We start from the raw sequence: 12,717 nt of genomic DNA, 5'->3' as shown, positions 1-12,717 counted from the left end.
ATGAATCCAACACAGAATGTTGAACCCCCTACTTGCTAATTGTTCAAGAAATTAGTCCCAAATTTATATCAATGCTGAGATTTTGAATAAATAACACTCCAACAGCTGCCCTGCCAATTCCACAGTTAATAGTACCTCTTGTTTCACATGCTTTGATAGCTTAACAGTAGCACCAACAATTTTTATTCCAGAAACATGCATCACTATTACACACTCTGTGATGTTAATACATTCAAAAAAATGCCTGTGAAATACCATCCAAATAATTACCAATGTCCAGTAAAAACTTAACACATATACCTTGTACTTTTGCTGTTATTACAAGGTGCCACACTTCCTTTTTATTTACCACATTGCAATCATTATTGATAATAAAGTCAAATTTGGATTTGTCATTGCTATCATCATTACAACTACTGTCAGAATCAGACCCACTGTCACTTTATCTATGCTTTAGGTTTCGTACTTCTTCCACATTTATCTCCATTTCAGTCAATTCTGAACCTACATTTTTATTTACTTTTACCAGTTTTTCCTCTACCACTACTGCACACTTGGTTTGTACCTCCATTTCAAAACCATTTTTAATCTGATCAATTTGGTTCTTAAGTTTAGCCCTGTTTTCAGCCAAAATTGCGTGGCTGCTTTGACTTCATCTTTACACTGTTTTTCAGAAGCCTCAACCCTCCAACTCTAGTCATCACAAAGTTTCTTTCTCTCTTCTACACATTTACTACCCATTTATACTAATTTCTCATTAGTATTCTTTCTGCTTCCTTTATCTTTTCATCAAAATTTTAACTACTGCCTCAACCTTCTTACTTAATTCTGAAAGATTAGAGTTGATTACCTTAATCTCCTTTTTAATTTCGTTCTTCAGTTCATCCTTTACGTTAACCATGTTAGTTCTAATGCTATCAGTTTTCTTTTCCACCCTGTTAATGTCTTTTTTCATATTACTTTCCATACTATTCAAACTACTTATAATTTGCCATTTCAAAATGTCTCAATACTATGGGCATGATTCAAAGAAGGAACTTGGGTCCTGTGTGAGCTGAAACCAAGGGACATTGAACAGCATTTGTGTGTTTGTGAACAGTTGCATCAGAGGCAAAAACATAAGGGATTTCTGCATGAAATTGTGACTGGGGAAGAAAAATGGGTTTATTATGATAACAATAAATGCAAAAAATCATGGGGATATCCCGGCCATGATTCCACATCACCAGCCAAACTGAATATTCACAGCTCCAAGATCATGCTCTGCATTTGGTGGGACCAGCTCTGCGTTATGTGCTATGAGGTGTTAAAACCAAGTGAAACAATCACAGGTGCTCTTATTGAACACAATTAATGTGTTTGAGCAGAGCATTAAAAGACAAAGGGCCGCAATACACCAAGAGGCACAATAAAGTGATTTTGCAGCATGACAATGCTCGACCCCACTTTGCAAAAGAGGTCAAAACGTACTTGGAAATGTCAAAAAGGGAAGTCCTACCCCACCTGCCATATTCTCCAGACATTGCTCCCTCTGACTATCACCCGTTTAGATCAATGGCGCATGGCCTGGCTGACCAACACTTCCGATCTCATGAAGAAGTCACAAATTGTATCGATTCGAGGATCACTTCAAAATATGAACAATTTTTTCGATGTGGGATTTGTACGCTGCCCGAAAGATGGGAGAAAGTAGTGGCCAGTGATGGAAAATACTTTGAATGATACATGTGTAACCAATTTGTTTCATTAAAGCCTCAAATGTGGGGGAAAAAACGGTGGAAGCAAAGTTGCACACCTTGTAAAAGTAAGTGTACTAAAGTCGGGTATTGTGTCTAATTTTTTCATGTACTGTGGCGGAGGAGAACCACCTCCAAGGGAACTGATAGTAGTGCACTTCCTTGCTAACTGCCACTTGAACCTGTTAAAGGCATGGACAACTTGGTGAGAAAGTGTGTTAAAGTTCATTAAAAGTGTGAAAGTGCTTGTGAAAAATACTAAACACTGAGCAAGTGAAATTTTCTGTCTACAAAGTGAACTGCAATGCACAGTGTAATTTAACTTTTTGCAACCCATGAGGATTTATTGTTTTAAGCAAGGTAGGACATGTATAAAGTGATACAGATCTTAGAATGTAATCTTTGTTTACCCAGAAAGGACATCATTTATGATGAAGATGCCTAATTTTTATTAAAAGTATAACTTGCAGATATTTTGTGCAAATGTACAATACACTGTATGTAAATATTTTGTATGGGGATTTTCATATGGCCAGGTCATATAAGTATAAATATGAAAAAACATACGTACTGTAGTTTTGATAAGATTTCGTATGTAATATTTTTTGTGTGTAGAACTTTAACCCACTGTCTGGGTAATTTGTGGTCCCTGAATTGCCCAGTTAGCTATTTGTAATATCTATCTGCTCAATTCAGTGAGGGTGTGGTGTGACGAAGCTTGCGGGGTACTTTTTACTTCCCCTCTTGTTTTGCCATCTGCCTCCTTAAAATTCATTTTTTTCATTTTTTAACTAATTAGCATGAACATACATGAGTATAATCTGCATTTTCATAAAAGAGAAAGGTTGGCCCTCAGTTTTAAAGAATATAACAGCAGACCTAATTTTGTGCTTAGTTTTATGTATGTAATGGATTTCCTAATTTATGTCAACTATTCCTAGTTAGTATCTTTTGTTATAGATTAAATCAGTAATTGTTTCATAACTTAAATTCTATTGTTGATGTATAAACAAATATAATTTCTGTATTAATTATAAACATCTGGAGAAACAACTAATGGTATTCTTAAAGGATCTATTTGACTCTATTTAAAAACGTGGTAGCAAAGCCAGCCCTTAATCAATTCCAAAGTAATTAACAGTTTTGTCAGAAGTATTGTTTGTGTAACAATATTTGTTAATTTCATCATTTAAACAAACAGTTCAGCCTAACTCTTGTTGTAGAAGGAACAGTTAAAAAGACGGAATTTTTCGATGTATTCAGTTAACTTAATGAGTTAAGTTTTAATTATAATTTCTGTAAATTTAACTTTGAACAGTATTAAGTTTCAGCACCTATTATTGTGATGACATATAAGGGCACCAATTTTGGTCCCGAGATAGTCATTCCATGGCCGAGTTTCAGATGAGGGATCTATATTGGTTAGATCAACAACAATTCGTCCGTGAAATAAGTGTAAAACAGTTAGGCCATGTGTTAAAACAATGACAATGTCTGTTCTATATGTACCTTGTTATTCTTCAATAACTGTGTGGTTAGGTTTTTACTGCTTGTTGATGTTCAATAGTAAACTATTGTAGCAGTATGTGGATATTCATCTGCAAACTATTAATCAGGCTTATCAAAAGTTAAACAGTAGTGCACTGGCCATATTAAATGTGTATATGGTGGGTTGTGATCAGTGAAAGTAAACTACTGTGAAACGCAAATGTGCACCTGTCAGCTGCATCATTTAAAGCCTTGTTTGACTACCACCCCCCATTTTTCAGCCAGTATAGCTACACAGTATGTCAACACCAAGGACAACAAATGAAGAAATAAAGCAGGCAATTATCATAAGTCCTCCGGCGATGCCATCCAGAGAGCAGAGCCAAGCAGCTCTCTCGCTGCTCGCGCTGTTGTAGGTCCAAGGTATGAGGTGCCCCACGATAGCAATGATGCTTCCATGCAGCAGAGGTTGGAGGTAGCTTCAGTGGATAGGTTGGCCACCGATATCCATCTTTTAAGCCTCTGTGCTCACTTATTTATATGTCTTTTCCCTATGCCTCTGATGTAGTTCCTCTGGACGGGGACAAGTGGAGTGCTTTTTAATAATTACTACGTCAGCTTTCTCCAGCTTACTTTGGCCCCTACACACAGGTCACTAGGAACTGTTGTAACTGCAACAAATGGGTTCTTTATGGCATGTCAGTGCCCTTTTCCGCCTGATTACTTCACACTTGTACACAATGCCTGCCGGGCTGTACCTTCCCACCTGCGAGCTGTGTCATAAACCTGGTTTACATAATTGTTTGCAAAATGCCAACATTGCCGGCACCTGCCATCTGATGTGCCAGTTGGTCGCTTAACCACTGCCTTCCAGCCATAGCTGTGCAGATTTCTAAGAATTCCCTAAATCCATGCCTGTACTTGTTTGTGACGCAGCACTTTTCTGAAGAAAGCTTTAGTTGAAAACTAAATGTGTAACAGTCTTTTTGTTGTGCCTGTCTACAACTTAATGTATCATCATTATGGTGAGTAGCAATCTATCATTTTCCTTATATTGTTGATATTATAACCTCAAGTTTGCATTGTTTAGTAAATTAATGAAATATTGTATGAATTCCTTCATACGCAGTTTCATAAAATTACAGAGTTGTTTAGTCTAATATGAGAGGCTGTAGTGGCAACAAATGGAAGTAATTTAAATTCTTGCTTGTTGTAACAGCAGATGTCAAATCAGAGTATTGTGGTTTACCTCATAATAACTAATAAAATTTATCTTGGTTAATAAAATAATGTAACATTTGGAACACAATTTTGAGTGATATTTTTCCACAAAAAAAAAATCATTAAGTAAGAGTGTCTCAAAATGAATTTCTGGTTTGACTGAAAAATAACAATAACCATGCTGTTTATTGTAAATGCAAATATATTATCATTATTATTATCATCATCATCATCTTATCACCTGCCATCTAACATCTGCTTCTGGACAGTCTTTCCATGCATCACAACCTTTATGCAAGTATATAATCTTTCATTATATCCTTTACACAGTTGACTTCATTGTTGAGGCATATATCATAATGTGGGGACTAGTTTTGTATTCTTTTATCAGAGGAATCTGTTAGTTGTTATGATAAGCAACTGTTGACAGTTTCTTTGACATCTTAGATAGAAGCAATACCCAGCTAACAATTTATTATACTACTTATTTACTCAAGTCAGAAGTATGCACATGATTCCATAAATTTACAATTTCATGTAAGGAAATACACTGAATTTACACATGTAGTAACATTCAAAATGGAAACCAAGCAGTCTTAGACCAGGAACAAGAAACTGCTACATCATTTTCTTGTGCCTTGAACAGCTTTGCCTCATTACAAGAATCAGGGGAATGCAAACACTGATACAGATACTTCCTGGCAGATTAAAACTGTGTGCCCGACCGAGACTCGAACTCGGGACCTTTGCCTTTCGCGGGCAAGTGCTCTACCAACTGAGCTACCGAAGCACAACTCACGCCCGCTACTCACAGCTTTACTTCTGCCAGTACCTCGTCTCCTACCTTCCAAACTTTACAGAAGCTCTCCTGCGAACCTTGCAGAACTAGCACTCCTGAAAGAAAGGATATTGCGGAGACATGGCTTAGCCACAGCCTGGGGGATGTTTCCAGAATGAGATTTTCACTCTGCAGCAGAGTGTGCGCTGATATGAAACTTCCTGGCAGATTAAAACTGTGTGCCCGACCGAGACTCGAACTCGGGACCTTTGCCTTTCGCGGGCAAGTGCTCTACCAATGAGCTACCGAAGCACGACTCACACCCGCTACTCACAGCTTTACTTCTGCCAGTACCTCGTCTCCTACCTTCCAAACTTTACAGAAGCTCTCCTGCGAACCTTGCTGATACAGATGCTTCATTGCCTGTACTTCTCCACATTCACATTGTGTTGGCCCTTGTAGGTATGTCCATTTCTTTAGGTTGTCTTTAGGTTTGCTAACGCCCATTCGTAACCTGTTCGGCGATCTCCATGTGGTCTAGCCTAGGTTGTATCTGGCTGCTAAGCATTCTGATGGCTTTACCCCAGCTTGGAGATGACTTATTTTGGCTGCCCACAGTTTTTCTCCAGCTTTCTTGGCTGGTGTCTTTAGTGTTGATGTTGACTGCATAAAACTCTTTCTAGACTTCAGCCTAGATCATGGTGGAGTATGTCCATGCAGTGGGTGTTACTCATTTTCTTTGACTTCCTTCCTTTTGGCATTTGCTGGTACTTCCCAGTGTATGTCAGGAGGAGCAGTGCTGGGTATTCAGTACAGTTTATCAACAGGAGTTGCTTTTGGTTATCCACTAATTAGCCTCACAGTTTCATTAATGGCTATGTCTACTTATTTCATATGGGTGGATTTATATCACATTGGGCAGGTATATTCACCAGCTGAGAAACAGAATGCATAACAGAAGTACAGACCACCTGGTGCAGGGAACCCCAATTAATTCCTACAAGTTTTCATATTAAGTTTCTAGGGGTTGACATGTTCTGTATGGTAGATGAAAACAATAGCAGCCAGGTCTGGGCTGTGGTGATAGTGATGAATTTCCTCTCAGCCTAAAGTTGTGATTGAAACATTGAGCAGAGAATATTGTGAATCAGGAGAATGACCTTTTGACATGACTAGTTATTAATTGCTGTTTGCTAAAAAAACTCTTCATGGATATTATGAATGTATATTGTCATAATTTGTGCCATATAAAAAGCAGAAACTACTGCTCAAATATAAAAAAAATTGTGGTTCTTTGGAGAATGAGCTGCTGTAAGGATTTTGATATGGTTTTCACATGTAAGTAGACTGACTCACAAGGCAAGTTTACATATATAATTTGTTGTTTATAGTAATGATGAGTATGTAATATACATATTGTTATCTGTTCCATATTATGTCTGAAGTGACATCTTGTGGCAGTGATGGAAGGTATGAGCTGGTTAGCTAGAGAGGAGGTAGTATCTGATGGGAAAACCAGTAAAAATCCGTCGCAATTCCAGAGAGCAGTGGAGCTTGACCAGAAACAATACATATTACAAATTTCTGTCTGTATGAAGGCCAATCTCAGGATCCATTGTAGGAATTTTTATACTGATTGCAATAATAGATAGACTGATTCTTGAGGAAAGTTCATATGTATCTATATGTATTATAAAATAAAGTTATCCACCAGGTTTTTCTGTCTGAATGTGGAGCCTAATCTCAGTAACTAGTATAGGTTTTATGATACAGTTGTCACTAATATACTACTGTTTGTGAAAATTGCAACACCCAGAAGCGTGAAAATTGCAACACGCAGAAGGAATGGTCAGAATCACTACAAAATTAGAGGATGGAAGCATAATTAGTGATTAAAATTACAGAGCGATATCATATACATGGGTCCTGCAGTGGCCTCTTGTGCATGACCAGATGGATTTGTGTTACACTATGTCAATTGGTGCACGACCCAGCACTGGCCTCTTTTGCATGACCTGGTGGATTTGTGTTACACTATGGTCAATTGGTGCACAGCCATCAAACATAGTGGAAACATGCAAGCAAGTTCCGGTATGCCTTGTCACCATCAAAGGAGCTGTATCAACATGGTGGAAATGAGTTCAAATGGGGCAGAATGATTGGACTCCAGGAAATGGGTTTGTCGTATTGTGAGATTGCGGCTTATATAGAGCACACTGCTACAAGAGTGAAGTGTGTGGAACCAGTGGCTAGAAGAGGATTGTATACAGCAACAAGTTGATACTGGACCTCACAATGTGATTGCAGAGCAAGATGACCACCATTTTCTGATACAATACAATATGGCATTGCCTGTGTTATTTAGAATTGCGATACAGTGTATGCATATCCAAAGGAACAGGCACTGTGATGACTACAGCTGTTATAAAATACATGAAATGTTTTCACAGTTGTGGGTATGGACAGCCATCACTTGTATAATGGAATGATGGCAGTGAAAATTTGAGCCAGACTGGGACTTGAACCTGGATTTCCCCCTTACTGTGAGCAGTCATCTTAACATTAGGCTATCATTAGATATCATTATTCATTGATAGCCTAATGTTAAGATGACCACTTGTGGTAAGTGGGAAATCCAGGTTCCAGTCCCAGTCTGGCACAAATTTTCATTGTTGTCATTCAACTATACAGCTGATGGTTGTCCATATTCGCAACTGTAAATACATTTCATGAGCAACATCTTGTCCACCTGGCTGTAACTGTCAAGAACTTCATCCACAGTGTTGGCACAACATTGGAGCACTGTAACAGGTGTGGATATGTTTACACTGGTGGTATGTTACCATTTGCTGAGGACTCAACTACCGCTACGCATGCCATTGCATTAGCTTCCACTGAAAAGAAAGCACCAATGCTTCAGGTGTAATGAGCATTTGAATGGTTCACTGGCATCCTGAGTAACTAAATGTTGTATTTACCAAAGACAGTCAGACAGAGTGCATTGTTGAGTGGTATAGCACACAAAAGCCATGTGTGATGATTCAGGGCACCATTGGCTATGACATGTGATCTTATTACCTATCGAGGGCAGTGTGAACAGCAATCGCTACATCAGGGAGGTTCTAGATCCCAACTCATTGCTCCTCCTGCAAGCAGCTCCACATGCCATATTTCAAGAGGAAATGCCTGGTCACACATGACAAGGCATGTGCAAGCCTTCTTTGAAGAATGATGGGTACTACTGCTTCAATGGCGTGCACATTTGCCTGACGTGTTACCTATCAAACATGTCTAGGATATGGTTGGTCGGCAGCTTGTTTGCTGTGATCCTCCTGCAGCCACTGTCGGTGCTTTGTGGACATACCTTTGAATAGTGTGGCAGTGTATTCCACAGCAGTATAGACAGGCCCTGTTTGATTTAATGCCACAATGTCTAGAGGCTTTGATTGCAGCACTTGACGGCTCCACTCCTTACTGTATTCTCGTGGTCAAAGTGCATTTATCCTTTTGTAATTATAACCATATGTGTAATATTATATACACTTCATTGTAATCATGTGCCTCCTTCTTTGTGTAGCAGTTTTCATAAATAATAGTGAAGAGAGACTGATCCACAAGAAAGAGGTGTGTATATCTGTACATATTATGAATTAAAGTCCCCTGGCATATTTTTCTGTGTTTATATGACGGCCAGTCTAAGGAACTGCTGTAGGAATTTTTCACTAATAGAGAGACTGATTCACTAGGAAGATCTGTGTATGTTGCTACATATTATGAACAAGTGGTCCAGCCATAGATACCTAGTGCTAGACATGTGAAGCCATGGTATGTAGCTAGTAACTTATAAATTAATGTCAATGACATAGGTCACTAGCCAAAACAAGAACCTTGTCTTGTGTGTACACAAAATGGCAACTACATTACAGTATTGTCAAAATTCATCATGAGAACTGGCTTATAAAGTGACCTATTGCATGTCTCCTGGCAGAACTGCTAATTATATTTTAAAAAGAAAATTTATTTGCCTGGATAACGTCAGAATTGTAAGACTTAAACCACATTTTATGGTAAATAAATAGGACTAAAACATGAGAGGAGAACACAAATCCAAGAAGAATGGATGAGTGGAATTACTGCAGTTATATGTGCAACAATTAGTTTTGGAATGGGGGTGGACAAGACATCTGTCAGGTAAGATTTCTTTCCATGGTCATAAGATATTACATTTGAATTTTTATGCATGTAGTGGAAGTAATAGGGATGTTAGAACCTTAGAGACAGGAGTGAGAGGATAAAATTTTTTGTAGTTTGTGGCTCTGAACTGGTGAATGGTTTATACTATGAAAAGCCTTGTTATACAGTAGCATAAATTTGAAACAACTCATAACACTCTCTCTTTATCTCTTCTAGGATGCTAATTTTGATCATTTTCTTTCACATATACAGAAATTTACAGACTTATAGGTGTGGAATGACAAGGATGGGACAGTTAGTCAGCCATGACCTTATTAGGTACCCCACAAGCCACTTTACTGTGCATTGTGCACAGTATGTTTTACCGCTACTAGTCATTTTCTTTCCTACTCCACTCACAAATAGAGTGAGGGAAAAACAACAGTCTATATGCCTCCATATAAGCCCTAAAATCTGATATCTTTTCTTCATAGTTCTTATGGGAAATGTATGTTGCTGCAGCAGAATTGTTCTGCAGTCAGCTTCAGATGCCAGTTCTTTAAATTTTCTCAATAGTGTTGCTCATAATCATTGTTATGTTCCCTGCAGGGGTTCCTATTTGAGTTCCCAAAGAGTCTCCATGAAACTTAGGTGTTGTTTGAACCTACCAGTAACAGGCTTGCCTCTGAATTGTCTCAGTGTCTTCCTTTAATCTGACATGGTGCATTTCATATCCTGTGTGTTGTAGAAATACTGTTTGTCATTTGTTCTGGTGTGTACACTAAACTACAGGAAAACAAACCACATTCCTACAAGTCTGCCATAGACTGGGTTCATGAGCTGAATGAACCACTGACAAGTCTGGGATGTTCCAAAGCCAGTGTAGAAAGACAACAGTTTCAGATCAGTAACCATGCAAGACCAGAAAACAAACTGAGTCAACTTGGCTGTTCAGTGTCATGATATTAGGAGCTACAAAGTATAGCAAGCAATGATTTCCACCTTAGCCCAGGCCACAGGCTCAGTGGCAAACAGTCACCTGGGTGGCACCACGTGATGTGCATATCATAGCCGTGGCTTGCATTACGACGGCAGCCCATAGCTGCAGTTCACAGCCTTAGTACCTCTGACATGTCCATGTCCCTGCTGGGTGGGGAATCTATCACTGTCGAATAAAAAGATGTGGATCTCAAACACTCGAGCAGTACTGAACAATAGGTCACACTAGTATCCTATATGCAGTGTCTTTCACAGATGAACCTTGCTTTTCCAAAATTCTCCCAATAAACTTTAAGTTGACAATTCACCTTTCCTATGATAATCTTCACATGCTTGTCCATTTCATATTTCTTTACAGTGTTATGCTTAGATATTTAAACAATGCAGTTGTTTCAAGCAAGACACTACTAATGCTGTATTCAAACTTTATGGGTTTGTTTTTCCTACTCATCTGTATTTATTTACATTTTTCTACATTTAGAGCTAGCAGCCATTCATCTCACCAACTAGAAATATTGTCTAAGTCATCTTGTATCCTCCTACAGTCACTCAAAGACAACACTTTCTTGTAAACGATAGTGTCATCAGCAAATAGCCACAGAGTTTTGGCCACCTTGTCCAGCAGATCATTTATGTATATAGAAAATAATAGTAGTCCTGTCACACTTCCCTGGGGCACTAGTGATGATACCCTTGCCCTGATGAACACTTGCCATTGAGGACAATGTACTGAGTTCTATTATTTAAGAAGTCTTTGAGCCACTCACATGCCTGGGAATCTATTCATGTGCTCACACCTTAGTTAACAATCAGCAGTGGGGCAATGTGTCGTGATTTTCAGAAATCTACAAATATGGATTCGTTTCTGCCCATTGACCTTTATCCATAATTCACAGTATATCAAGTGAGAAAAGGGCAAGCCGAGTTTTGCATGAATGATGCTTTCTAAAACTGCTTATTCACGCACAGAAGCTTTTCTGCCTCAAGGAAGTTTGTTATTTTTGAGCTCAGAATATGTTAAAGAATTCTGCAGCAAACTGATGTTAAGGATATTGGTCTGTAATTTTGTGGGTCTATTGTTTTACCATTCTTATATACAGGAACAAACTTGTGTTTTTCCAATCATTTGGGTCTATGCACTCGGTGAGAGATTTGTGATAATGCGAGCTAAGTACAGAGCCAATGCTGTAGAATACTCTTCATAAAACTGAATTGGCATTCCATCAGGACCTGTTAGCATAATTTTTTTCAACTCTTCCATTTGTTTCTGTATACCAGGGATGCCTATTACAGTGTCGTCCATATGGGAGTGTGTGTGACTGTCAAACAACGGTTTGTTTGTACTATTCTCCTACATGAATGATTTCTTAAACACAAAATTTAAAACTTCATTATTATGAGAAGGAAAGTTGCTAGTCACCATATAGCGGAGATGCTTAGTCACAGATAGGCACAACAAAAAGACCCTCACATTTATAGCTTTCAGCCATTAAGGCCTTCGTCAACAACACACACACACACACACACACACACACAGAGAGAGAGTGTGGTTTCAGTGGCCTGAGACTGCAGTCATGTGTGTGAGTTGCATATATATATATATATATATATATATATATATATATATATATATATATATATAAAGAAAGATGATGAGACTTACCAAACAAAAGCGCTGGCAGGTCGATAGACACACAAACAAACACAAATATACACACAAAATTCAAGCTTTCGCAACAAACTGTTGCCTCATCAGGAAAGAGGGAAGGAGAGGGAAAGACGAAAGGATGTGGGTTTTAAGGGAGAGGGTAAGGAGTCATTCCAATCCCGGGAGCGGAAAGACTTACCTTAGGGGGAAAAAAGGACAGGTATACACTCGCACATACACACATATCCCAGTGTATACCTGTCCTTTTTTCCCCCTAAGGTAAGTCTTTCCGCTCCCGGGATTGGAATGACTCCTTACCCTCTCCCTTAAAACCCACATCCTTTCGTCTTTCCCTCTCCTTCCCTCTTTCCTGATGAGGCAACAGTTTGTTGCGAAAGCTTGAATTTTGTGTGTATATTTGTGTTTGTTTGTGTGTCTATCGACCTGCCAGCGCTTTTGTTTGGTAAGTCTCATCATCTTTCTTTTTAGATATATTTTTTCCACGTGGAATGTTTCCCTATGTTATATATATATATATATATATATATATATATATATATATATATATATATATATATATATATATATATGTGTGTGTGTGTGTTGCTGATGGTCTTAATGGCCAAAAGCTATAATTGTGAGAGTCTTTTTTGTTGTGCCTATCTGTGACTCAG

At 38.4% G+C, this 12,717-nt stretch overlaps 1 protein-coding gene across 1 annotated transcript in view; it reads left to right on the top strand.

Moving 5' to 3' along the window:
* The window catches only part of LOC126248856 (ATP-dependent DNA helicase Q5-like), a 253,160-nt gene that overhangs the window by 174,978 nt on the left and 65,465 nt on the right, over positions 1-12,717 (top strand). Inside the window, exon 7 of the mRNA XM_049950287.1 lies at positions 9,303-9,414. Coding sequence (XP_049806244.1) covers positions 9,303-9,414 — 112 coding nt within the window. The remainder of the gene's footprint in view (positions 1-9,302; positions 9,415-12,717) is intronic.

The sequence above is a fragment of the Schistocerca nitens genome, chromosome 3 (genome assembly GCF_023898315.1).
Source record: "Schistocerca nitens isolate TAMUIC-IGC-003100 chromosome 3, iqSchNite1.1, whole genome shotgun sequence".
In the NCBI taxonomy this organism is placed as follows: Eukaryota; Metazoa; Arthropoda; class Insecta; order Orthoptera; family Acrididae; genus Schistocerca; species Schistocerca nitens.
Note: the sequence above shows the minus strand (reverse complement) of the source record. Positions and strands in the feature narration are given on the sequence as shown.